The sequence below is a fragment of the Diachasma alloeum genome, unplaced genomic scaffold (genome assembly GCF_001412515.2).
Source record: "Diachasma alloeum isolate Michigan unplaced genomic scaffold, Dall2.0 Dall_scaffold_00354, whole genome shotgun sequence".
In the NCBI taxonomy this organism is placed as follows: domain Eukaryota; kingdom Metazoa; phylum Arthropoda; class Insecta; order Hymenoptera; family Braconidae; genus Diachasma; species Diachasma alloeum.
The window spans coordinates 1,252,600-1,280,448 of NW_021680493.1; the positions used below are offsets into that span (position 1 = coordinate 1,252,600).

At 37.9% G+C, this 27,849-nt stretch overlaps 1 protein-coding gene across 1 annotated transcript in view; it reads right to left on the minus strand.

Annotated features, from left to right (window-relative positions):
• Positions 1-2,785: 2,785 nt before the first annotated feature.
• Positions 2,786-27,849, minus strand: part of LOC107041071 (trissin receptor) — a 32,048-nt gene continuing 6,984 nt past the window's right edge. The window contains exons 2-4 of the mRNA XM_015261443.2: positions 24,785-24,960; positions 5,300-5,951; positions 2,786-4,163 (exon numbers count right to left, since the gene is read on the minus strand). Coding sequence (XP_015116929.1) covers positions 3,755-4,163; positions 5,300-5,951; positions 24,785-24,960 — 1,237 coding nt within the window. The 3' untranslated portion in view covers positions 2,786-3,754. The remainder of the gene's footprint in view (positions 4,164-5,299; positions 5,952-24,784; positions 24,961-27,849) is intronic.

Below are 27,849 nucleotides of genomic sequence, written 5' to 3' on the forward strand. Positions count from 1 at the left end.
ATCCAAATACAAAATTTCTGATATGAATAAAAAGAAGCTGTGACTCAATATTCTAACCACGGAATTATATTGATGAGATGAACAACAGATTAATTGAATTACCGTGTGAACTACCTAAAAATTGATAACAGTGTGGGCACCCATTTTCCCAGAGTATCAACAGACATTGAATTTCAGAAATTCACACTCTGAAGTGTGTTCTAGAAGGGATTGAATTGTAATTGAGATTAAAATCTTATTCAGAAAGCATAGGAATTAGAAATGAACTAATCATTTATCGTAATATGAAAATTGAACAGCTGATAAATTGAGACATATAATTTCTCATGGATCGTACTGTCTTTCGCAATGAAAATGATTATAAACAATTAATTTAAAAAAAATATATCAAATCTGACAGGAAGAAAGGGCAAGAATGAAAGGACATCAAAGGATGCCGCCATTTTCTAGAAAAATTTTCTCTGTGCATAAAACACTATTCACATTCACCTTACCTATGTTCGATACGATCCTGCAACTGAAACTCGATTTTGCACCTTTCTCCGAACGAAATTTCACCCTCCAATTCTCGTCCAATATAAAACCACCGAATTCAGTTATTTCAGAAACGACGTCACTGATGTACAATCCTCTATTTCGAAAACCATCAGACCTTTAAATTTGTATGCAATATCGTCCGACTTTAATAGCATTATCAATTCATTCTTTTTCCCTTTTGCGGGAAAAAAATTGATTGTGTGTCGATCACAGAGGTACCCCTTTTATATATATATATATATATATATATATATATATATATATATCCATTTTTGTTACAATATCTCTGTTGGATATCGCTGCACACGTCCTACCTCTATTTGAGTTGGAAATTTCCACATGTTTTGTTTTTCTCTTTTTCCACGAAAATTTATTCACCACATAGCACCGGGAAAACAGACAACCTCGGAGGTTTAGAGGTATTTCCAGAGACAAAATGCCGAGTCGTAAAACCGAATCCCCTGTGTTAATTAAACATGTTCGATGGCATTAGTAGCCTCTCTCTATGTCACCTCAGGGAATCTCCTCTGCCGAGAAAGTTTGGCACGTTTCTGAGCGCATAATCATTGCCAAAGGGATTTACACTCCTGCACTTGACGCAGTTGCCATTAATTCTGGATTTGTCTCATTTACCGCATGCTCTGATTTCCTTCCAAACGAGATTTTTGTTTTCATTCGCTCGTGGAAATAAAATACTCGGTGAGGGATAACACTGAGAGAAAAAATTAATGGGCGTTTATCTCATTACACGGAGAGAACAGTTGGATAGAATTACCTGGAAAATCGATGCAAACTTTACGGATAAATAGAATTCGATGAAAAAATATCTGTTTGTGGAGGATATTTTATGATTCGTTCGGTAAAAAAAAACACATCAATGAATGCAAAAATTATCCGTCTGTCCGAGCTTTCTAATGACTTCTGGAAATCATTGGAATTCATTGATGAAAGTGAAACACAAATTTTTTATTCGAGCTCACTCATACGATCCCGTCTGCCCCTCATGACCTTCTTATGCACATGTCATTGGAGTCTTACTATCACATCTATCCCGTATGCGATTATCGACAGGTGGCCCAGCAGTTTGGCTCCAAAATCATGATTTTTCGAGTGATGTCTTGAAATAAAAAAATATTAAAATCTACTAGAAATCACAGAAATCAATATCAATATCAATATTCGATAAAAATTACTTATCTGTTCCGTAATTCCGGAGCGAAATGGGACATGTCTTTTACTCGAGTGAATTGCCAGCTGCGGCAGCTTCCTAATGCCAAGGCTCAACGAACGACAGACAGGAGACTAGCCGTTTATCCCCTCATATCAGTGTAAAAGTGGGAAATATGGGATGAATTGATCAGAGAACGAGTTCAATATTGATTTTAAAAAATGAGTGAGAAACTGTACTTTTTATGGAGAAAAATGAAGATTAGAGAACAATTTCGCATGCGATATAAGTGTACAATTAGATATGAAATATCGTATACCAAGAGAAAAACTTCCAATGTCTCGGGCACGCTCTTCGATTATTGAATTTTACCTTGTTCGACACCTCCAGACAGCTGCCAATGCCGTGTACCGTAGTGCTGATTGGAGGGGTTGGTGGCGCAAACTAAGGGAACTAATCACCAAAGGTAGCCAACTGTTTTCCTTCAGTATTTCAGAAAAGTTGAATTTCCGTCGTTTTCGGGAGGTCGGGGCTGTACTTATGATTGAAGAAAAATGTTACACGAATGCAGCTCAAAATAGTTCAAGTTATTAAATTTGTTTTCACTTGGTTACTTACCACAAACCGTCTTTTTCCGTTTTACCCTCATTCCCAGGTCCGAAGAAATTGTGAAAAATTGCTTTTGTCGCAACATCGTCAGTATATTTTTTTAAATAAATGAGCAATTTTCTTCCACATTGAATTTTTGGAACGATGTATTTTAAATTGAATTCAATGATTCATGGAATCCAACATTGCCCCAATGTTAACAGCCAACATTGGCCCAACATTCCCCCGACTTAAAAATTTCTTACATTTCTTTGAATATTAAGTTCACACTAAATTTTTGCAACAATAGATGATGCAAATTTTCCAAGTTTTTCGCTTGAATTTTTCAATTACAGAAGAAAAAAAATGCAGTCAATGAAGTTTCCAAATTTAATGCCGAAGAATAGAATCAATAGAATAATTTTTATCGAAAGACTAATCTATTGATTTTTTCGAGAAGATATTTTATTAAATAATTTCAAGGCCAGGGTATCGATGACATTCAATCTTTATTCAATTTCTCCTTTGCTGCCAAATATCTCGTACACAAAAATTTTCATACCCCTCGGGGCTTATAAACTACTCGTTTAAAGTCTAATCATATGGAGGCTTAAAGACAATTCACCAACAGTTTTCAACCTTTTATTAATAATGAATTTATTCCGCAATGTTACAAAGGAAGTTGCATTTTCAGGACAATTGCACTCAATGTCCTGGGGCATACTCAATATGACGTTTATAAAACTTGAAATATTTTTCACTAGAATCAATTGCACTTTCTTTAAAAATAATCGGCTCTTGCGTTATTCTAGTTTATGAATCCATTGCTGACATTCTGGACATGAATGAAATTATGTTTAATTTTTTATTCTTGAACGAAGTAAAATTTCTACTAAAATAGAAAAGTGGAGAAATGGTTCATTTGAATAGCGTCTAATGAAAACTTTATTCAAACATGAATGTGATTTTTATTTGCGTTTTTATTGACATCATACTTACGGTAAATGAATTCGTAGAATGAAAAAAAACACCAACTCATGTAGATTTAACTCATCAAATAAATAATTAAATACTACTTCATCTTTCATCCCATTGAAATGAAATATCAAATGTCTACTTTATTTCAATTTCCGAAAGACAACTAAATAAATACTATTTGATCGCCTGAAATAGTCGCCTCGAAATGCCTATTTGAAATGGTATTCCCTCGTGCCGGACTATATGAAATAGTATTTCCACTTGATTTTCACAAAATCGTGCCCAACTCTGGAATGAACACGTGAGAGGTAGCTCCACGTGCACACACGTAATACATATAACAGCATGATCGATGCATTCAATACTGGTTGTGTCTCAGAGTCGAGTTGTGTTAGTGGTATCAGTTCGTAAATTCTCACTTCTCGTGGCTCTATCTCCTAGGTCACTCAGCGGCAAATCGGCTGTGATGCCGATGAATGAATTTCACGAGCTCTTGACAAATGTACTTTGTCTTGTAATTGTGTGTGTTGTGCACGGGCTGTCATGGGCTGAACTGAGTCTTATCACAGAGCTGTGAGGCATGTTGGCTGTGTGGCCATTCTCAAGACGAGCAACATCCCCAGGGGCATAGCCCCTACCGAGGCCACGTCCTGGGCCACGGCTGTGACAGGCGAATAACTCTCTCATTGCTTTGCGAAAATTTCGGGATAGAAATGCATACAGCAGGGGATTCAGGCACGAGTTCATGTAGGATATGAGTTGTACTGAAACCGTGAAGATTGTACTGAAGTGGGAGTTTGGTTTGTAAGTCGAGGTCCAGTGGAGCCACAACATACGAGCTTGTTGGGGCAGATTGCAGACCGCAAACATTACCACCACTGCGATCAGCATTCTGCAATTGATGAAAATTTATTTCATTGGGCATTACAGAGATCGATAAGTCACTCATCTCAAATGGGAGACTCCTCGCCACTGACAATTAGAGAAAAGCCCTGCATTCACTATTTACTGGTCTGGCAGGGCTCCGGGGGAATTTTTAGTGGGTGAACAGACAAAAGTTATCGATAATCAATTGACGCGAGGGGAGGGTGCTGATAATTAGAGTGAATACTCTGAATTTTGACTGAATTGTAATTTCTTTTCGTAGACGTTTTTTTGTCTGAAATTTCCGGTACACTTTTCGGAAATGTCTAGCGTATTTTTGTAGCACTGAAATTTCGAGGAATTTTGTCATGTAATATTTGGAATTTCATGGAAAATCGGAGAGAACTGAATTTCAGGTGAATTGTTCCCTGAAGATTAGTGGAAATCAGGAAAATTCCGGTAAATATATTGTTGAGTTTTCAAGGAAATCTGAAATTCCGTGATTTTTCCCCCTTGAGGATATCCAAGTACTCTGGCTGTTTTTTCTCTAATGAAATTATTTTGTACTTTTGTAGTCGAACATCGGAGCTTTCATTTGAGCCCCATTTGACCCTAAGTTTCCGGACGTTTCAATACTGCAAGTTTAAACAATTTCAATTATTTATATGTGATATTTTGCACAGAATTATTTTTTTACATAATCCTAATTTATAAAGATTTATTCATAATATAAATAAATAAATATAATTTTTATATAATATTATATTATTATTATACATATTAATAATAATAATAATACATATTAATACAATACAATATTATACAATACAATATTATACATATTAATAATAGTAAATTAATTAAATAATTATTGCAAAAAAATTTGCAATAATTACGTAATTATTAATAACTTACATAAATTATTAATAATAAGGTTATAAATATTTATTTATAACCTAGGATTATTAAAAAAATATATAATTCTGTGTAAAATATCATTTGAATGACACTTCAATTGACGAATTTAGTGATTGACAATGATTGAATCTAAAGTGTGATCTATACGAAGCTGTGAGCCATACTTGGATATCCTTAAAAGTTCAAACGAAATCATTATTACTTTGAATTTAATTGCAGTGAAATTGTCTCTATAACAACGCTCACCTGATAACCCCTCTCCTCGCCCTGAGAACATTTTTACTCGAGGCATGAACATGATGAACCCTTCCATTCCTCGTTCTGGCGACCAATCCAGGGCCGCTGAATGCAGCACTACTCTTCCAAAGTGCAACAGCAATTCTCGTGTAGAGGCATGACATGAGAACAAGGGGTATCAGATAGAGCAGTATTAAATTGACAGCGTCGAGGACATTTTTGTTGTGCTTCTTGATATTCGCCATGCAGATGATATCGACAACCCCGGAGTTGAGCTCGTGGTGGTACGTCTCGACGTAGATAAATCTGGGGGATGCGTACACAGCAGCTAGTATCCAAACAACAGCCACAATGACCCTCAACCGTCCCCTGGTGAGCATTGATCTGCACTTTATGGGGTGAATGATGGCCAGATATCGTTCGACGCAGACCAAGACAAGGATCATTATGCTTGCGGTGTAGGACAGGGCAGTTACGAACATATAGGCCTTGCAGAGGAAATCACCCAGCCTCCAGCTGTTCATCAGGTAATTTATCAGTGTCTGGTAGACGCAGAAGACGCCGACGCACAAGTCGGCGAGGGCTAAATTTGCGAGGAAGAAGTTTGTGATTCCTCGCATTCGGCGGGAGTACATTACTACCAGGATGACGAGTAAATTTCCTGGAAATTGAGACATGAAATTTTGTTAATTACCGTGATTTTCTAAACGCTAAACTCTAACTCTTTTCGCGGGGAAATGGAACATTCACGCGAAACGAAGAAATCTTGTTTTTACAAAATTTATACGGATGAAAATTTTTTGAAAAAACGAGCGAATTCGCTGGATAATTCAAAAGAATTCAATTTTTGTCAAAGTCAAAAAAATTTCTTCGGGTCAATTTTTCTAATTTTTTTTGTTCGATTTTTTTGATGAAAAAAAAAACAGTTAAATCATGCTGAGTTTTTTTAATTCAATGACGCTGAATATTCACGACGTATTTCGAATTTTTCTCACACAATTTAATTGACATATTTGACGATTGCAAGTATCTTTTAATTGACAAATTTGACGGTATCGCAATTTTTCACAGGAGATTCAGATAAAAATTACGAAACACTCTGGAAAAATTCCGTGACAGTTCCGTAAAATTTTCCACAACCACATTTCACTCCGGAATTACGGAAAAGATACGTAATTTTTATTGAACATTTATCTCCGTGTATAATTTGTGAAATTAACAGAGGGAAAAGCATAAAATAATTTCTCAAATTCTCTCCAACCTCACCCCTGTTCCAAAATTAGAAAGAGAGAAAAATCAATTGTGACGTAATGCAGTGCCAAAGCCCTGACCCGAGAGAGGGGTTTTTTGTTCTCGATAAAGGAATTCTAACAATGCCTACATTTACGTCAACACAAATGTGGGCGTCGCGTCCCGCAAAGGTACCGAGCTTACAGCTTTTGCTCTTCTCGATGCAAAGGCACTATTGATTACTCGAGTGTTCCATTCGAATAAAGACTGATAACATCAAGATGAATAATGTTAAGCCTCTTTTGCATTGGATACGACATTGATAATCGATACGAATTATTTTCCACTCGTCCTTGCCCGTGATTTCGAACCATTGCAGAGAGCGCCTCAGCGTCAACATTCTCAAAACGGTCAAGTACCCTCTGCCTATTTAACCTTTAGCTCTCCGATTCTCCGGACTTTCTTCCCTCAATTCTTCTTCTTTTCACCGTCGACAAATGGGACCGAATGCACTGAGAATAAATAATAAAAGAGGTATAGAATGATCCACCTCCTCGCGGATAATTGACGGTTACCGTTGAATTCACGACGAGTGGATTTTGCCAAATTGGACGGCAATACGATCGGCCATTCTCTCGACAAAAGTTTATCTCGAGTCTCCAATTTCGTTGGTATTGCGAAACCACCTACTATTTCCCTTAACCTTCCATGCATTGTGGTGGACTTTGTCAATATGTTCCTGTGTACTCTGTATTCGCGCTGAGCTGCGCTATACGGAGAGAAAAGTTGGGGAACAATTATGGTGATTATTTTTCTCACTCGGATTTCAGCCAATCAGAGCGCAGCATTTGAGGCTATCAAACAGTTTTATTTCGGAAAACTTTCACGTTTAATATTTTGTGTGACAGATAAACAAAAAAGTTGGTTGTAAATGTATGGATGTGTAAATGTATCCGGATGCTGCTCACTGCACTCTGCTTGGCCGAAATTCGAGTGGAAAAATAATCCGTCAAATACCACTCGTGCTTCAAAATTAATCGGATATTTTCCGATAGTTTCCCTGCCTAGGAGCGAGTGGAAAAATTGCCAGTGTGTCAAATTTTAAAATCCCGAGTGCGAAGCTCGAGGGAATTTTTTGCAAAATTTGACGTAATCGTTTCTAGGCGACGAAGCTATCGGAAAATATCCGATAATTTTAAAGCACTACCTCTTAAAAATTCTTGAAATTCCAGAAATTTTTGAAAAAATTCCCTGAAAATTTAGAGGAATCTCGAATTTCCGAAGAGATTGCTCTGAATATTCCTGACTTTTCACTAATTTCCCCGAAATACTTCAATTAAAATTTACAGTTTCCACGGATTTTTCCCTGAAATTATGAATTTTCAATGACAAAATTCCTTGAAATTTCAGCGGAACTGTAACTTGTTAGAAATTTCCAAGACTCCCACCCGAAATTTCAGTGGAAAATTTTTAACACTGTGCGGCATCTTCCTACCTGTACATAATTACTATTAATTGGCTTCGGCAGCCTCAATAAATTTTTCCAGCGGTAGTTCTTCTCGCAATTATCTCCATTCATTAACGACTATTCATCAATATTAACTACAGCTGAAACCTTTTTATTTCAGAGATTAATTTAAGTGGGAACAAATGCTGGAAGCCAGTGGGACGAACGAAAAACGCAGCGATGAATTGAAAGCTGTGAATCGAAGAGGCTTTTGAATCCCTGAATTGAGTTCTCTCATCGGTAATTAAGAAATGAGAAATGAAAATTAATCGATAGGCATGGTAATTACCCGTCAAAGGCGTTGCCCCCATTTTTCGTGATTTTTTTTCCGATAGATCTGTCATGATTTAATGATGCACGTGACAAAGACAACGAGGGATAACGTCATTACTCCCCCTTTCTTCAGTGAACGAGTAATGAATAGCATTACGAGGATCTAGGGGAGGTTCTCGAGTTATTTTGGAGGGTGCGCCATTGAATTAAATCGCGACAGTTTTTTCTCGTCATAAAGAGATGATGTGTCTCGAGTGGATAATCATGCATGAAAAATTCAGTGAGATCGTGTCGTCACAGTTCTCTAGTTACTTTAGTAATAATTTTACATTTTTACGGGACAGGGCGGGCTTTTGTGCGATACATAAAGTGAATAATAATTCGTCGGTCTAATCTCGCTATTTTGATGAGGAGGAATTGAAGAAAAAAGTAGGGGAAATGCTAGTTTTTAGGAAATCAGGTGGAAAATGAAACGTCGTGAGAATTTTTGGCTTAATGACGGATTGAAATGTTGATGAAATTCAATCTTTTTTTTTTCGATACAAGAACAATTCTTTCTCTTCGTCAATCAAAAAAATCTAATGACACAATACGCCCAATAGATTGGTTTCAAAAAACGAAACACTGGATTTTTTATTAAAGGAACCGACCAGAAAGCTCCCATTCGGAAGCAAAAAAATATTAAATTCCGTCGAATCATTAGCGAACAATAAAAAAAACTGCGTCATATACATCCCCAGGGAATATGCCTGAGAAGAAAATCCTCATCCCCCCCTGACTCACCGAGCCAAGACATGAGGAGGCTGTTGACTGTACACGTTTATTACTTTCTATCTCTGTTATTATCTCCACGAGGCTCTCCACGCGCTCTATCCCTCCTTGATGCGGTTACCCAGCATCACCGCTAATTTCTCATCAACTTTTTACCCCACCGACCTCCACCAATTACCAAATTAACGAAGATTAAAATGAAAAAAAAAAACCCACATGCTCTTTTTCCCCCTGTCTTTCTCCCGTTTGTTGGTTTGAAACTTTTCTCGGAAAGACCCGAGAGTGGAGTGATTTATAACGTCACTTTGTTCTCCAATTATTTTTTCAGCAAAGTCCCACCGTGAATGTTAATTAAAACTTGGCCAAGAAAAACACTTCCCTCGGATCTCCTTCGTCTCGAAGACATTGCGTCCTTTACAAGATGAGTTTGTCTTATTTAATTCATTAGAGGCGCAACAAGGGAGGACGTTCCACCGAAATGGAGATCGCATTTCGAGAGATGCAATCATGCAGAATACAGGGATTCCTCCATTCTTCATGGATGCTGTGTCGATGTTGCTGTGCACTGAAAAGTACACCTCAGCGCCATCACTCTGAGCGCAAGAGATTCAATTACAGCGACCATGTAACAACTGTAACTGTTTCAAAGTATTCGTATGAAGCCTCTATCTCGGTGCCTCGGAGAGGCTATTTATTTTCCGTTGTGAAAAAAGTTTTGCAATTTTTCGAACGAGTATGCGCGCATTGTTGACGTTGTCATCGAGAGAAGGTAAACGAAACGGAAAATGCTGTTCGTCGTTGGAGTTTTCGTCAACTCCGTGCATTCATCAAATTGTTCATCGCCAATTTTTTATGTAAACAGAGATATGAACGAATAGTTGAATTAATACATGCACGGAGAGAAATTTTTTAGAAAAATTCTAGTGCTAGCACGGGAAAAGAGGCGCAAAGTGACGGCCAGGAAAAAATTCCATTGCCGGGACTAGAAATTTTATTGGGGAAAAGGTGAATTTTTCCCCGCATTTCTGTGAAAATGTTACCAGAAATACCAAGAAATTTTACCTTAACAGCACTATAGAATTTTTCACAGCCGGTGGATTGTGATTTTTTCCAGTACTCGTACTAGAATTTTTCTAGAAAATTTCTCTCCGTGTGATGTTTCTACAAGGGTTCGGATGAGTTTATTTTATATTCAAGTTGTTTTGAATCTTGATGTGACCCATATGACCCTTGTGAAGTCTGAATTTTTAATTAATTCACACTTCAAGAAGATATTTGCTGAAACTCCCCGATTTCTTATAATTTTCGTGGAATAATTGAACTGGAATTCACAGTTTCGATTGATTTTTTCTGTAAAATTTTGAATTTTCATACACAAAATTGTCTAAAATCTCAATGGAAGTATAATGTGACGAAAATTTCCAACAATTGCAACACGCTGTTAGAGATAAACTTACCTACAACGGACAGCTGCAATATTGAAAATAATAGTGCTTTGATCAATGTTCGTCTGAGGATTCAATTACTCAAAAAATCACCTCCCTAATAATTACATTCATCAGAGCTGTTTGGTGACAGTACAATGAAAAAGTTGAGATGATGATAATTACTGAGCTTAATTGAAATTAGCCGGTAATAGATGGGAGAAAGAAGAAGCTCGATCGTGCTGTCTAAAGTAGATGAAACTTCGATAAGGGACACGAGGAGTGCGACTTTAGATCTTGCCGGCAGGAACTTCAGTAAAACACCCTTCAGTCAAGTACAATTACCAGTTTTCATGAAAATTTCAAGGATATTCATGGATGAAATTTAATTACATTGCAATTAAAAGTATTTTAAATTAAGAAGTTGATGTAATGCTGAGGGAATTTGTTTTTTCGACGGTTTCGTGAGTAAAAAAAACCCATTTCGTTAATTTGGTCTGATATATATTCCAAAACAGATATAAACAGCGGCAATATTGTGTGCAGAAAATGTGTGAAAAAATGTAATTAAATTTAATTAAAGTGAATAGGGAGAATTTTCACGTCAGTATACAGCGACGAAGAGGACTGTAAATTCGGATGCTTGGAGTCTGAAACATAATCCGGTGGTGGTAGTACGAGGCTTTCGGTTGATTCTAACACTCAGAGATGGGACACGTTAGAATGTTTTAAATGAAAAATTTCATGAATGTTTTTTTTAATGAAATTTTTTGAAATTTTTTCGTCCTATTTCCGTACTGGTGCACCTGATTATTTCCGACCCTTGAGGCCCTTATGAGCCTGACATAAGGGTGACCCTTATGACCCTTATGAGAAACGGGTCATACAAGATCTGACTCTTATGACCTTCACCACATTGTGACCTTACGAATATGCGGGATGTATAAAATTTTGCCCCTTAGTCACAAAAGGTTTGACCCTTACAACCCTTACAACAGTCTGACCCTTATTAATGCGTGGAAAGTATAAAATTGCGACCCTTATGAGCCTGATCCTTGTAAGCCTGGCCCTTATGACCCTTATAGGTAAAGGGTCATCCAAGATCTGACCCTTACGACCCTTGCAAATACGTGGAATATATAATATTTTGACCCTTAGAAGTCCGACCTTTCTTACTCTCGTGAATGATGAGTCACCAAAGGTGTGACTCTTACAACCCTTACGAAATTCTAACCCTTGTGACTCTGATCTCCCTGACCCTTATGAATAACGAGTCAAAAGGTCGGACCCTTATGACGCTGACGACATTCTGACCCTCAGGGATGGGTGTATACCAGATTCTATCATACAAGATATGACCCTTATGACCCTTGCGGCCCTTATCACCATCAGACATATAAAAGCCCGGTTCTTATCACTCTTCTTGTCCCCACGATAAAAAATTCTACATCATTGTTTTTTCACGAAAAAGCACCTTCTCAGAAATTTAAAGTTGCAAATGAAGACTTACGAAAATTGGATGCACTAAAAGCCATTTTATACCTTCACATCCTCAACTCCCAACTCACTCTTGAACATTTGCCAGGCCCATTACAACTAGCAACCATTGTTCTGACAACTAATTAACACCCGTGAATTTCATTAACACGAAATTATTTACCATTCCTCTCATTGTGGTCCACTTAATTTACTCGTCTAGTAATTATATCTTTTGAATGCCCGCGACCGACGGATTATGCCGTTGTAGTCTCTAGGAACCAATTACTCCGCAAGGGAGAAGAGTAATAATCCCGAAGAAACAGCTTATGAATCCATAGTTTTGAAGAGGAAATTTCCTTCATCCCTTCGTTTGCTGCGGATCTCAGGTTTATGAGAAGTGAATTCCTTATTGCCTTGTTCTCAATGGAGATGAACGTGAGAGTAAAGAATTAATATTCATAAATTGTTGCAATATGTTCCAAATTTTGAGTGAAGAGAAAATAAAAACATTTAAAATGTAGTAATCGTGCTATAAATCTAGTGGAAATTCCCATATTTTTGAGATTTTCATCTAAAATATTACAAAATAGATTATGGAATATTATTGAATACTAGTAGCCTTCGCCTCCTGCTCGCTCTCTCGATTGTATAGAGGATGATCCTCATTTGACCACCATATAACTTCTATATGACCGCAGATGGCCCTTGTGGCCCTTATTTTAACCCTCACGACCCATATTTGGACCCGTGACCCTTAATTTCACCCTCGTAACTCTTGTTTTGGCCCTTGTGGCCCTTATTTTGACTCCTGTGGTCCGTCATTTGACCCTCGTGACCCTTACTTTGAGTCTTGTAAACCCTGAAAAGGTGTACGTTGTCTTAATTTAGAAAATTGTTATATCGAGAGATTATATTATACTAGAGGGCTACGCCCGTGTTCCGCCCTCGCTCCACTCGTCAACCCCCGTACGACACCAATAACGTTTATTTGGCCCCTTATTCTGACTCTTGTGGGCCTCGTGACCCTTACGACCCTTGATCTGACCCTCGTGACTTTATTCTAACCCTCATTATACCCTTTGTGACCCTTATATTGATCCCTTTGACCCTTATTCTGACCCTTGCGCCCCCTATTCTGACCCTTAATTTTGGAATGTTAATTTCGAGGACCAAATTTTCATCACCAGAATTCGATTTGGATTTTTATATACTAGAGAGAGCCCCATATGACCCCCATGACCCTTATTCTGACCCTTTTTGACCCCATGAACCTTATTCTGACCCTTGCAACCCTTTCTCTGACCCTCATGACCTCTATTCTGACCCTCATTATAACTCTCGTGACCCTTAATTACTGACCCTTTTTTACCGGAGTCTTGAATTACAGTCCAAGGCACATTATTTCCGTGTTGATAACATCATAATATGAGATATATTTTGATCATATCGTTAGCTGAATGACAATCAGAAGCATCTTGGCCATGTTTCAAATGATCGTGCTTCTGTCCACTGTGTTCTGCAAACATTTATGTTTCACCAACAACCGCAAGCTCTCCTGCCCCCCCCAACAATTTCCGACAATTTGCGTGATATTACACCGAGTCCCGCAACTCGCGTGGCCGTAGTAATACTCAGTAGTCTCACTACTCTCTAGATACGGTCAAGTTCACATTATTGCATTTGTGACTGAACTAAACCACTTTGAATGTGGAGTAGGAAAGTTTACAGAACCACAGCATTTCTGGGCGCAACCCGCTGACACTCAATATCATTCGCGAAAAACCTTTCTTTTATCTCTTGGTGTTAATTATTATTCGGATGGGAGTTTGCCGGTGTGAATTACTGACATTCATTAACACGAATAGCCCTGGTGGCTCCTCGTTCCGAGTGCAACTCGAATCTCCTGGAGGAAGATAGCTTAACAGTCCTCTCCAATCAACCTTAATGAGTGCAAGCCGCTAGTATTTTTGTTGAGGAGTAACGAGATTTCCGTTTCACCTTTTTGTGGGTTTTGTAGTTTGGCTGCTGTTGAAATGTCAACAGTGAATGGCGAAATGACTGTCTCAGCAAGCGTTCATCACTCCTTTTTTGAGAAATTATTTTCATTGATTAAGGCGTGATTAATGTGTTTGAGTTCAATGACGATTGGATCTCAGGATGTTGTACGATGTGTGGGCACCAGTGGCCCTAGAGTATGAGTAGAGCTGTCATTGAAGAACGAGAGTGAAAAGAAAATTAAGAACGAAGTATGGGATTTGGGTGAGTGAATGAGTCCGTTGGACTAGTGCGTCCGCAGAGTACAGATGCAGCTGAAGATGTTGTTGCTCAGTGGAATTTAGACTTGCTGAATAAAGATTTTAAGTGTCAGCACGATGAGGCTTAACCATTAACCTCAATACTCCCTGGAGCTGGACAGATTCTACATGGATTTTTCATCCACCACGCTATCCACTTGGTCTACATAATTGAGAACAATAAGCTGTGCGCCAAGCATGTGAACTCTGTCAGCGTTTAGGCGTCACGAACTTGAGGCATTGATGCGCCGGAGACATAACTCTCTAGTAGGCAAACGGTCCTCGTCTTCACAACTATAATCGCATGAAATTTGTCGACTTGGCATGGCGCATCTTGACCTCTGCTGATGGGACATCCAGCTCATCAGCGTCAGTTTATGAAGTTGATCATTTTGTGGTATGTAAATTAGATTTAAACGTCAAAATGCTAACGAGTGTTAGGGTTCGATGATGGTTGAACCTCGGGATGTTCATGAGAATTGAGAGTTCGCAGAATGCGCGCTGTGCGTGTGAACAAAGGTGTAATTCAAGAATGAGAGTGAAAAGTGGATAAGCTCAGTATTTTTCATTTCCTTTGAATTTTAGTTCCTCATTTCAATTCATTCAGTCGGAAAAATCACTTCGCTCATGCAGAAGTGATTCAAGTCATGTCAATAAAGAAGGTGTTGACAATCGCCTCTACTTCTCCTCAATAATACATTCTCTACTGCCAAAGTGAAAATATATTGAAAGAAAGTTCGATCTGTACTGGAATACAAACTCGTATTTCAACAGCGAATTCAATCTAATGTGAACGAAAATTGAAGATGGAGTTATGTACTCCAAAGTTTTCTTTCGCCATCAGAACGGTTCACCAAGCATTCGGCAAGGGCTGCACTTTGTACACTCGAACCACTTTTTTCCCCTTCGAAGTAGATAGACGAATCATAATGGAATACTCTCTTTGTGGTAGAGATTATTAAAATTAATCGAGAAATCCCTCTCTTTCATTTAGAAAGTACGAAGGAGGAGTCAAGTTTTTTTTTTCCTTCTTTCCTTCAAGGTAGCAAGGATCCAGCCGCGTGAAATTGCACGCGTTCACGGGCCAAATGTAGTTGTACAACTAGAATGAAACGAGTTGTGAAAGTCCAACTTACAAGAATTGTAGGAATAGTGCATATCCGCGCGGTGTTTTTCATCATTTTTTTCGACAAATCGCGTCAAATCGTATGTATGTCACCAGTAAAATAAACTTTTACCTATAAACGAAATAGTGGCGATCAGTTGAGAAAGTTTTGGGTTCTATAACGGTTGGATCTCAAGATGTTTATGAGAGCACGGAGAGAAATATTCAATAAAAATTACGTATCTTTTCCGTAATTCCGGAGCGAAATGTGCTCGTAGGAAAATTTACGGAACTGTCACGGAATTTTTCCAGAGCGTTCCGTAATTTTTATCTGAATCTCTTGTGAAAAATTACGATACCGTCACTTAAATTTTCTGAGTCGATTCCGTAATCGGTGAGTGAAGTGAGAGTTTCGTAATTTTTACTGAACATTTCATTAGGCAAGCGATCCTCCTTTTCACAATAATAATCGGCTGACATTCATCGACTTGAAATAGCGCATCTGAATGCATGCTGCTGGGCCATGCAGCTCATCAGCGTCAGTTCATAAAGTTGCCGCACATAATTGAATCAAATTAAAATGCCAATTTCTTTCGTCCCCATTGACAGTGCCTTCGAAGTTGAGCGTGGAAATTCAGCGTCTCATTGAACATTCCCAGAAGCTATTTACATAACTTGAAGCGAGATTCGAGTGCCTGATGCGTCACACCCAGAAAACTGTGCCAAAACTCGAGACGATGGCGAGAGCTTACGCAAACCGCAATAAATGTACATACGGCAGAAGCCGCAACACACGCTGGCAAACAGGATGTATGTGACTGAACTAAACGTACGAATTTACTCAACTTGCGGCTTTACAAAATACTCTCAACCCAATTATTCAATTCCATGTTTTTGTACTTCATGCAGAATTTAACGTATTCCGAAATACCCGAGTGCCTGACTGTTCTCACCCGTAAAGTCTGATTATTTCATGTTAATTTCGGCTCCAGGCCAGTACTTTGCAGAAAGAGATATAAACAGCGCTGGTATTTCCATTGAATTCTCGAAACAAGGGGAGTGAGGCATTAATTCACTAGGGCTGGACATATGCACGTGGGAGATTCACAATGTGGAGCTGAATAGTACGTCAGGAATGCTAACAAGCCTTTTCCAGTAATTTGACATTGAGCGAAAGTATTACAATTGCGGAAGGGAGTGAAAATGCACGGTTTGCAATAATTTTCAGTGGCTCATTCATCACCTCCCTGGAAGATTTATTCACTCGCAGAGAGTGCTGAGGGCAATGGTTTGCATTACTCTGGTTACAGTTGGAATCCTTATTCAACAAATCCAAATCAGTAGCGAAGCCGTAAACCGGGTTAAGTCGAGTTTGACTTTTGGGCAGTTTTTTATGAATATCTCGGAATCTAAGAGAGATAGCAAAATTTTTCTCACGACATTTTTTATAGCACTCAATTGACTCTACAAAAAAGGTCATGACCATTTTTTTAAATCTTTTTTAGATTCCGAGAAATTCGGCAAAAACTAGCTAATAGTCAAAATCGACTTGACCCGGTTTACCGCTTCGCTACTGAAATTATACTTGACAACATCGGCAGCTGCATCTGTACTCTGCGGACTCACTAGTCGAACAGACCCATTCATCCAGCCAAATCTCATACTTCGTTCTTGATTTTCTTTTCACGCTCGTTCGTCAGTTACACCTTTGGTCACACGCACATCGCGCATTCCACGAACTCTCAACTCTCATAAACATCCCGAGGTCCAACCGTTATTGAACCCAAACACTCGTTATTCACCCCTTCATCTGGACACAACTGCGGCTGCATTTCATCCCATAAAAATTCCCAACTATTAATACATCTACTAACCATCAAATTTCCCAAATTGTCCGTGAGACTTCATAATAAAATCTAATTTGAACAAGTTTGATGGAAAAGTTAGTCAGTCAACACCTACTTCTTGCCTCCCTTTATTTCACGTTCAATATACTCAAGTTTCAAGCAGTGCAGCCTCAGCGCGAGTTTTCATTATCGCGTTTGAATAAGTTTTGTATGAGTTCACTTGGAAAGTCGATGGATAGTCTCGCTGATGATCGGCCAGGGGAGGAACTGCGCAATATTAGGCGACTCGGGATTTCGGGATGTCGGGATCTCAAGACATCAGTAAAAGCTTCCAACTATTTGTCTCTCCCTCTCCAAAGGGGAGATTAATGACTTTTTCTGAAGGGAATGCCTAAAAAGCCGGATGAAGCAATCAGGAATGTTTATGGCGGCGTCAGTTACGAATTATTTCAAGGTTGCATGCCGGAAAATGAAAATAAAAATATTCGTTATGCTGACGAACAGAATGAAATCACAATTAGAATTGTGCCATAAATTTTCTCTCGAACCACTTCGAAAAATACCAAGGCTCAAATTTTTTGGATATGTGGATTGAGAACACTGAATGTCTGATCAAACCGCAAGAATTCTACTAGCTGTCATTCAATTGCGAATTCGATCTTTCTTCCGCTAGCGCCAAGTGTTGATGCCCACTCATGTCGCCATTTATTCCGTGAGATTTGCTATTCCTTTTTGCAATTGATTGTTTATAATCATTCTCATTGCAAATGCAATACGACGGATGGGAATCACATGTCCAAATTTATCAGCTGTAACATTTTCATATTACAGTAAATGATTTGCTCATGTTCTAATTCCTACGCTCGCTGAATACGACTTTAATCATAATTACAATTCAATTCCTTCTAGAACACACTTCAGAGTGTGAATTTCTGGAATTCAATGTTTGTTGATACTCTGGTACTAGTGCGTGCCCACACTGTTATCAATTTTTAGTTAGTGAAAATAACTAACAATAATACTTCCTGGTATTTTTTTAATGTAATTCACCAAATGTTAACGCTGACTGATATATTCAGCATTTTAGCGTGCGCGTTTGTGAAACGTGATAAGACAAACTGCAAAGTCAGTCACGTTGCGGTACAAGTTTCCAATTGGCCACTAATTATTCGCTCGCGTGCTTGCATTAACCATATGTATCTGAGCCATATACAGTATTAAGGATTTAGTTCTGTGATCGCAGAATGGGTGAGGTATGTGCTGGCGTCCATACGTATCTTGACAGCGTTACAAAGGATGAGCAGAGTATGCACATCCGGTTGAACTACTTATTATACTACAGCCGGAGTACTCGACAATGTGCGTCTGGCATTTCCGTGTCTCGGGGGTCTTTTAGGGTGTTTCGTCTGTATTTCTCCGGGGGTGTGAGACTGAAGAGGAGTTTCACTCTTGTCGAGCCGTGATTCAATCCCTGAACACGAAAAATTTTCAATTTTCAAGTATTTATTTCAAGGTGCATTCGAACATTTCTTGAGTATTAAAAGCAATTTACTCAGATATTTCTCTCTTGAATATTTTCATTTTTTTTCATCATTGGGATTTTTCATATGAAATACCTCAATAGAGATTGGACACACTGTTGTTTCTTCAGAATACTCGGAGAGATTGGATCACGTACTTCATATTTTTCACAGCGAGAGTGAAAAATTGGTGTCTCATACGATGTTTGAATTTATGGCACAAGAGCCATAAACACGAGGATTTTGGGTTTTCGTGATTTATCGCTGAGTCAACTGGTGTTACGTATATGTAGAGGTATGGGTATAGGATCGGTGTTTGAAGCAAAAAGTGGGCATGAGCATCCCTGGAGTGGGCAATAGGTCCTGTGGTACACAGAGCAAAAAAATTGCTTGCTTGAAGAAAAAATTCTGTTCATTGCAGATTTTTTAAAATTTTTTTGGGTGATTAGGGAATCGGATTCTCTTTATCATCGGGTATTTCGCTGTAGGTAATTATTTTTTCAAATGATGAAATTATTTTATAAAAACAATACAAAAAATCGAATTTCTATGATTTTTGATATTTTATTAATTTCAATGAATTCAGGGGAAAAATTTTTAAAATCCTAGAAGCAATAGCTTCCAACAGGCATTTTTTTCAACTCAAAATTTTTGCCCAATTTCTATAAAAATAATCATCCAAATTTTGATGAATTTAAGGTGATTTTTTAAAGAGAAAACCAAAAAATAATCAGAATTTTTTACATCACAGGATATATTACTGTGATTTCACAGTTTATTTGGAATTAAAATTTCATAAATACATTACCAAAGTACTTTAGTTTTCATCCTCCAACAAATAATTCGTATTAAGAAGCGGAGTTTCTTAAATCTATCGATTTTTCCGAAGTCCGGAAACAATTAAATAGAATAAACCACTTCATTTCAAATTTTTCGATCCACCTGTAAAATTTAACAAATTTTTCTCTTCTCCTCATCTCCATTGCGACCAGAATTTGTGTCTTTACTCATCTCGTCTAACGTGATAAGCGTGCAAGTACTACATAACAATAAAAGTGAATCACATTACACCGCACTCTGTATTCTCCCCCGCTGTTCGGCAAGTGATTACACTCACTTTAGGACCAAAACGTTCATTCTCAAGTCACATATTTTTCCGCGTGAGTTTCATACAAAGAGCCGGTCAGATATAGAGGCCCTTCTGTTGAATAACGAAACCCGGCAAGTACATTCCCCAGCCTTGAAAACTTTTCGAGAGGAAAGAAAAAAGTCTCAAAGTAGGAAATTGTTTCTCCACTCGCCCCGCACAAGCATCAATAATTTCCGTAGTTGAAGGACTCGATGTCACCTATTCGAAGAGTCATGTTTCACCGTTCTTCTGATGTAAACTGATAGAAAAAATCATTTTTATTGCGATGATTCTTTCTTGGAACAAATATTACGTACTTCAACCAATTGCAGGCAAATTAAATGCAATAAAAAAGTAATGTTGGTTATTATGGCACATAAAAAGCTAGAGTTAGGCCTCAAACGATCGGGAATCTGTCTCAACCATTAGTCAACCTCGATATATCCTGCCATAGGTCGGTCTCGTACGCAAATGTCCATCTGTTCCTTGAGTCCAACCTTACCTATTCGACCCTGTTCCGTTTAGATTTCCGTAATATCACCCCGGATTTGGATTTGTATGCCCCACGCAATAAACGTTGTGTCGCTAGCACCTACAGCAACCATTGAATTCACACGACAAAGGAAAAAAATGATTTGGTGGTGAAGAAAGCCCCGAGGAGAAGGACTGCGAGGTACAATTGGATAATCATAGACCGTGACAGCTCAATTGCCGAGACATTTCTCAAACTTTTTTACCTCTCCTCCACGGGAGCGATGAAAATTCAGTGCTAAACGAAAAACGTAACAGGTCAAACGTCAACACATCAACCTTCCATTGTTGCTTTCCGCTTTTCCATCTTTGCGGGCTTTTTTATTCAATTTTCATGCAATCCCTCCTTTCCTTTTTCATTTACACGTATAACTATACCGCAAAAACCGCTGATACTCAAAAACCTCTGAGCGCGTACGTGTGCTCCCGTGAGAGGAATGAGAGATGGAGGAATGGAACGCGCGTTGAAAATTTATCATTCGAGATTATAAAAAAGAGCTCTTTAAATTGTGATACTGCAGTGGCATAAGTGATGAGAAAACACGGACGTGTTTGGTTTTCACTCAGACAATCTCGAGTTATCGACGATAAAAAGCGGTCCATTTTGCCCAACTGTTCTTTGATGATGCCGGAAGAACTATCAGTTACAAAAATTACATGAATGATTTTACATTTATTTCCAAAACACGACGAAATTGATATTTTTAGAGAATTATTAGAGGAGGTCGGGCCAAATGGGCCGTTTTTCATCGTCAGTAACTCGAGACCGGCCGAGTGAAATTAAATGAATTCGGCACTATTCCCTAGTGATTGTTACAATGCTTTGAAATAGGACCAATTGCATCTAAATAGTACTATTTGGAGCAAATCCTTCCTGAAAATAAAAAGCAATATCTCGAACGAATGGGGAAAGTAAGGCGGTTTTCATGAGTACAATGGCCTTGCGTCGAATTTTCATGAAGCCCGCCTAACAAACAAAAGAGAATTGAATACCATTCTATGAAATATGACTAAACGAATCATAATTGTCCAAATCATTGAGGTAAGAGGAAAGTAGAATAATTCTACTTTCTTAATATTGCGTTTACTAAGGATTTCTTCGAACAAAGTTGATTAGAATTAATAGCTAGAATTATGAGATTACCTCACATTTTTGACGTCAAGGATAGGAGAGTCTGAATGCAATGCAGTGAAAATGATGATCGATTTTTTCACTTTGAACAGATAATATTAATATCCAAATACAAAATTTCTGGTATGAATAAAAAGAAGCTGTGACTCAATATTCCAAATGAAGTTTTAATTTTTAATTTGGTGCTGAAAGCACGAGACGACAATATTCTGAGCACGGAATTATATTGATGAGATGAACAACAGATTAATTGAATTACCGCGTGAACTAACTAAAAATTGATAACAGTGTGGGCACGCACTTTTACCAGAGTATCGACAAAGATTGAATTCCAGAAATTCCCACTCGAAAGTGTGTTCTAGAAGGAATTGAATTGTAATTACGATTAAAATCTTATTCAGTGAGCGTAGGAATTAGAATATGAGCAAATTATTTAATGAAATATGAAAATTTAACAGCTGATAAATTGGGACATGTGATTCCCATCCGTCCCAATGAGAATGATTATAAACAATTAATTGAACGAAGGAACATGAAATCTGACAGGAAAAGGGCACAATAAAAAAGCATCAACATTAGCGCTAATTTTTTATTTACAATTTGAAATCGACTTCATCTCGAAGTGACGGTGTCACTCAATCATGCGTTAGTGGCCCCTCAAAGACATTACGCTGGATCTGAATATTACTCGCTAGAAGCTTCACATTCTTCTCACGGAATTGCCACGTGAATATTTGCTTTTATTTTCTTTGTTCAATGCCGCGTGAACGAGTTGCGCTGAGCATGCAGCAAAAAGGGGAAAAGGAGGCTGTCGTTTAATGTTTCAATTCGCCTCGATTGTACAGAAAAAATTCAATGTCATTTAGACATAACTGGTGCATGAAAACGTGACCGAAAATGGAAGGAAAGACAATGGGGGAGTGAAAAGGTTAATACGCACTGTGAACATTCGGCGGAATGGGGTCCCCATCTCTTTTTACACTATTTTCCTCGACTTTGCGAGAGGTAGTTGTTGTTCTGAGAACTTTCTAGTGGGATGTTTATCGTACTGCATATCAAGGGCGTAATTCGCTGAAGGAGGAAAAATCAATGCTGCATTTGAAACACAAGCCCTTACCTGTGATGCGGAGAATATCCCTCGATAGCCGGAATTTTAGTGAATTTTATTTCAGAGAAACAATGTTTTTGGTTTCTAGTTATCGCCAAGTACTGGATTCCAGTGGAATTTGTCTGAGAATCAGAGAACAAGTTTTAGTTCTCAGTAATTTCCAATGGAATCCAGTAACCAGGGATGTGGCTACATTCATAAATCATAATTACCATTAAATTTTTAATTGTTTAAGTAATCATTAATTTAAATATTAAAATTTGGAACTATTTTATCGATCAATAATTTAGGTAGGAGACTGCCGATTAGTTGGTTAATCGATAATCCCTTTTACGAAATTAAAAATATTCACTTAATCGGAAATTTGAACTATCAATATTATATTATGTTTACATTTTGAGGAGTATATTTAAACATTTATTAATCTGAGTCACAAATACTTTCAATATTGAAGAAATATAATATTGATGGCGTTGTTTGTAAATAAGTAATTTAAATTGTTCAAACTATCCACTTTCATTATTTTTTTTGGCATGATATCGATTTCTGCTAAAATTCTCAACGATTTGACCCGTGAAAAATTGATTGTTTATAAATTATTGCTAATTTATTACTTCTTCCAAAAGTAAACTTTCTAATTTTTCTCAGATTTTAAAAATGATTCAAATTCAGACCTGCAAAGTTTAAGTAATAAAATCATTATAAAATGTTCGAAAACTTCGAATCACATTCAGAGAGCTGAAATCACTTCGTCCCAGCGATTTCAGTGGATTCAACGACGATTTCATCACAGAGAGTGGCGCCATAATTCCACGACAGGACGTTATCAGATTTTGACCAGAGACTTTTACGCATACAGATAATTCCGAAGCGTTTATCCATTGTAAAATGAATTCATTTTCGCTATGAATTGTTTGTCCCTCGCAAAAATAGAATCACATGAATGGGAGTAATTGGCCGAGATAATTGCAACGTTTGAAATGAGTTTTCCGAGGCATCAACAAACACCACTGGCATAACATAGTTGTGGCGACGAGTTGTTCTCTCTGTGAACATTCTTCGACTGGATAAACCCGCATCAACTTCAGTGTCATGACAAATATGCTCACACATGGCCGCATGTGGGCTTTTCACTATTTTCGAGGAAGATTGATGACAGTGTTTTTACGGGGAAATATAGATGACAAATTTGATAAGGACACAAGCAATCAATTCGGAAATGTCACCCGTGACTAGTGTTACGAAATTGACCTTGTGAATTTTGAATATATTGATCGAAGACAAACACATGAATATATTAGTATTATTATTGTTATTATTATCAGTAAAGAATTTATGTAGTATGGAGGAGAATGTGAGGCGGAAGCTGAATCTGATGTAAAGCAAAGAAGAAACTTTTGTAACATCAAAGGAAATAAATAAATTGAATTGAATTGATCGAAGATAAATTTATCACGTTATATTTAATCTCTCCATCGAAATTTCAAATTTTTCGTTTCAGGATTAATAATTTTGGCCCAAGAGTTTGAATATGCACAATTATTACGCAAAAATAATTGTGTAAATCTATCCAATTGTGATTTAAAATATTCTTCCCAATGCCATTTTGATCGAGTTCGATCGTTAGATTGAATGCACAATCTATTGTTGAAATTTATTTTGAAACCAATATTGGGAGACAGATAAAATATTTTAACGTGGGGATAATATTGGCTGCCAACGTTGGGAGAATGTTGAATTCAATGAATCATTGAAGTAAATGTAAAATACATCGTCACAGAAATTCCATTTGCAAGTAAATTGCCGATTTATTATCCAAAATATATTAACAATGCTGTGACGAGAGGAATTTCCCACTTGTTCTCTTTATTCACCAAAAATAATGAACCAAAATTGCTGAATAAATCCATAAAATTGCTTGTTAATAGAGACAAATGTTTATTCATCCAAGAAATTCTCACAATCTCTTATTCCCCCCGCAAATTATTCCTCCTCATTCATTCAGTCATAAGATTACTATCGCCGGAAGAACGATGACTCGCGAATCTCTCCCCCACTTATCGTAATGATTTTTGTTTCTCCCCGAATGGAAATATAAAAAAAACATGAAATAACGCAACAATGAATTGCTCAACTTGACTCACCGAAGAAGCAGAAGAAGAATACGACGGAGTACAGCGTGATGAATATGACCCTGATGTCAATTCGGTCGAAAATGTAGTCTTCACTGATAGATGCATTGGGATGCAATCTCAAGGTTTCGTTGTTGTCGTTCGTCATGTTTCCATGACTGCTCCCCATTTCTGTCTCCTCAAACATCCTGCAAAGTGAAATGCAGTTGACTCCCGTTGCTTCTACCTTCTCCCTGTTTTTTTATTTCTCATTTTATCAATAGAGTGAGTTCGTTTCTACGAACGTGTCTCTCGCTCTGAGCATTCGAAAACTCGTTCGTGAAATGGACTCTCCCTTCTGGATGCAGAGTTACTCGAGCTACTCTGGTATTTCATGTCATTCGAGGCGAAAACACACCGTCCAAATTGGATGTATTAGACATTTCGGGAGAAACATTATTAACTGATGGTGTTTTCAAATTAAGAAATTACGAATGTTTAACATTTGCGACTGATTAGAATGAACAATTCAACAAATTCACGAGAATATTGCGACTAATTTGATTACAGAAACATTGGTCACAATTCCCGATATTTTTCAAATGAATAGAAAAATTCTAAATGAACACGGACAAAAAAAATTAAATTTTCAGGCACATGTCACTGATTTTCAAGAACCCATCTCTAATTTTTAAAAATCGATCACCAAATTTCAGTGATAAGAATCACTAATGAAACTAGTTGCGGTCAGTGCCCACTGACACCAATAATTGGTGATGAATTTCTGAAAATCAAAACTTGTTTTCTCAGCGAAGAATTTTGTTCCATTAAAATTCGTTATTTCTCTGAAGGCATGTGCCACAGCTAAACTCACAATGTTCTCATCTCATAGTAAATAAAACCGTAATATCCTGTCATTCATTATCCCTCCCACGACAATTATAATTAATTCCTTCCATATTCCACCCGAAATTTCCTCATTTCCCCGTTGACCCATCATTCCCCCCCTAAAATACTGATAATTAGAATGAACAATTCAACAAATTCACGAGAATATTGCGACTAATTTGATTACAGGAACATTGTTTACAATTGGCGAAAGGCAATAACGGTGGGGTATTAATCCGAATGCACATCACGTAACGGTAAAATCCGCCACATGATCCCACGTGTCAGGTTACGGAAGTGCACATGCGACAAATAGCTGGGGTGAATTTCCCGACCAAACGTATAAATTCGTAACGTTCCGACGATATCATCTGCACACGCGCAACAGCGATACTGCGGTTTGAGTTGAAATTAAAAACTAAGATAACACGAATTATTCGGACGATTTCCCTTTCCCCATAAAATTTCGGGAAGGTACATAAGGCACGGGCGATCAATAATCGTAGGCAAGATTGTAAATAGACCGTAAATTCAATTTAGTACTGCTGAGTATCATTTTCTGCGTTGTGTGTCGACGATGTTTAATTTATCGTAATAGATTGGATAACGGCCGGTTATATTTCATCATTCAGCGCATGTGGCTCACAAATTTCCGATAAAAATATACGATAATCTGAGGATGACAACAATGGGTTTTCCATTTTTTCTTCGGCACGGGAAGAGAATTTGATGAAAAAATACTGAAAAGCTCAGTTACACTGTTACACTGTTAAAAAATTAGTCCTGAAATTTCGAGTGAAAAAGTGGAAATTTTTTTAATTGAATCAGTGACATAAAAATTCCACGTGTTTGGAAAATTCAGACAATTATGTTTCTGAATTTTCAATCCATTGGGAATTCAATTGACTGTGATGGTTAATTTCCAAAATGAGTTTGGGAATTGTAGCTGTTATTAAAATATCAATGGTCGTCCACCACCAAAAACTCAACACTCTTGAATTTTTAAGTTGAATGAGAGATTCTATGAACGATTTGAGAATTTAAATGCTTGAATTTCAAGAAATTTGTAACAGAATACGGAATTGAAATTGTATAGACAGTTGGTGAAAAAAAAACGAGTGGAAAATTGCTTCCACTACCTACCAAGAAATTAAAAATTTGTTTCCGAATGGAAATACTGAGACGATGTATTTTAAACTGAATTAATGATTCAGTGAATTCAACATTGGCCCAACGTTGGCAGCCAATACTGCCCCACCGTTAAAATTATTTACCTTTCTCTGAATACTAGTTTCAAAACAGATTTTTTCAACAACAGATGATGCAATCAATCTCATGATCGAACCTGTCAAAAATTCTGGCACTGGGAAGAATATTTTAAATCCCAATTGGATTCATTGAAAAATCTATTATCCGGACCCAAAAAATTGAAAATTTCTGAGTTGGCGAGTGCAATGCTGACATTCGAAGCAAAAATGTCATGATTTCTGATTCCCCCTCCTGTAAATTCAAAATCTTACTCTGTAAATTGTGCCCACTGTACGAATATCGTTATCTCGGGAGTAGTAAAAGCTCATAATAGATAAAATGTCCTGCAGTTGAATATATGAAGACACTCTCGAGATAGGGTATCGTGGCAGTGGAGCCTGGAATTCACTGGAGCGTAATTCATCGAACGGAAACGACGCTCGGAGGCACTCGGATTNGGGGGGGGGGGGGGGGGGGGGGGGGGGGGGGGGGGGGGGGGGGGGGGGGGGGGGGGGGGGGGGGGGGGGGGGGGGGGGGGCAGAAAAAACTGCTCCAACTGGGGAATGAATTCGTGGAAAAAACAGCATTATGGAGAGAATGGAGATGCCATGTGGGTGGAAACGTTCTCGCATCAAAATTATAATGAAATTTCAACGCTAACTAACAACGATGATCTCCCGAAATGTTGGTGAGTCGCATGTCGAACGCGCTGTGCGCCTCAGCCCTATCTCATGTGCCTCCTTTTTCGCGGACGCTACTCTTTTTTTTTCGCCATCAATACATTGATAGTGCCTTCGTATAAGATGCCTTAGGGACAGTAGGAGAGTGGAATTCCGGGGAACCCCAGTGCCCCCCCTACGCGCTCCCATAGAGAGGAGAAAAATAGGGATCAGCGGGTTTCAAATCAGTAGCGAAGCGGTAAACCGGGTTAAGTCGATTTTGACTTTTGGCCATTTTTTGAC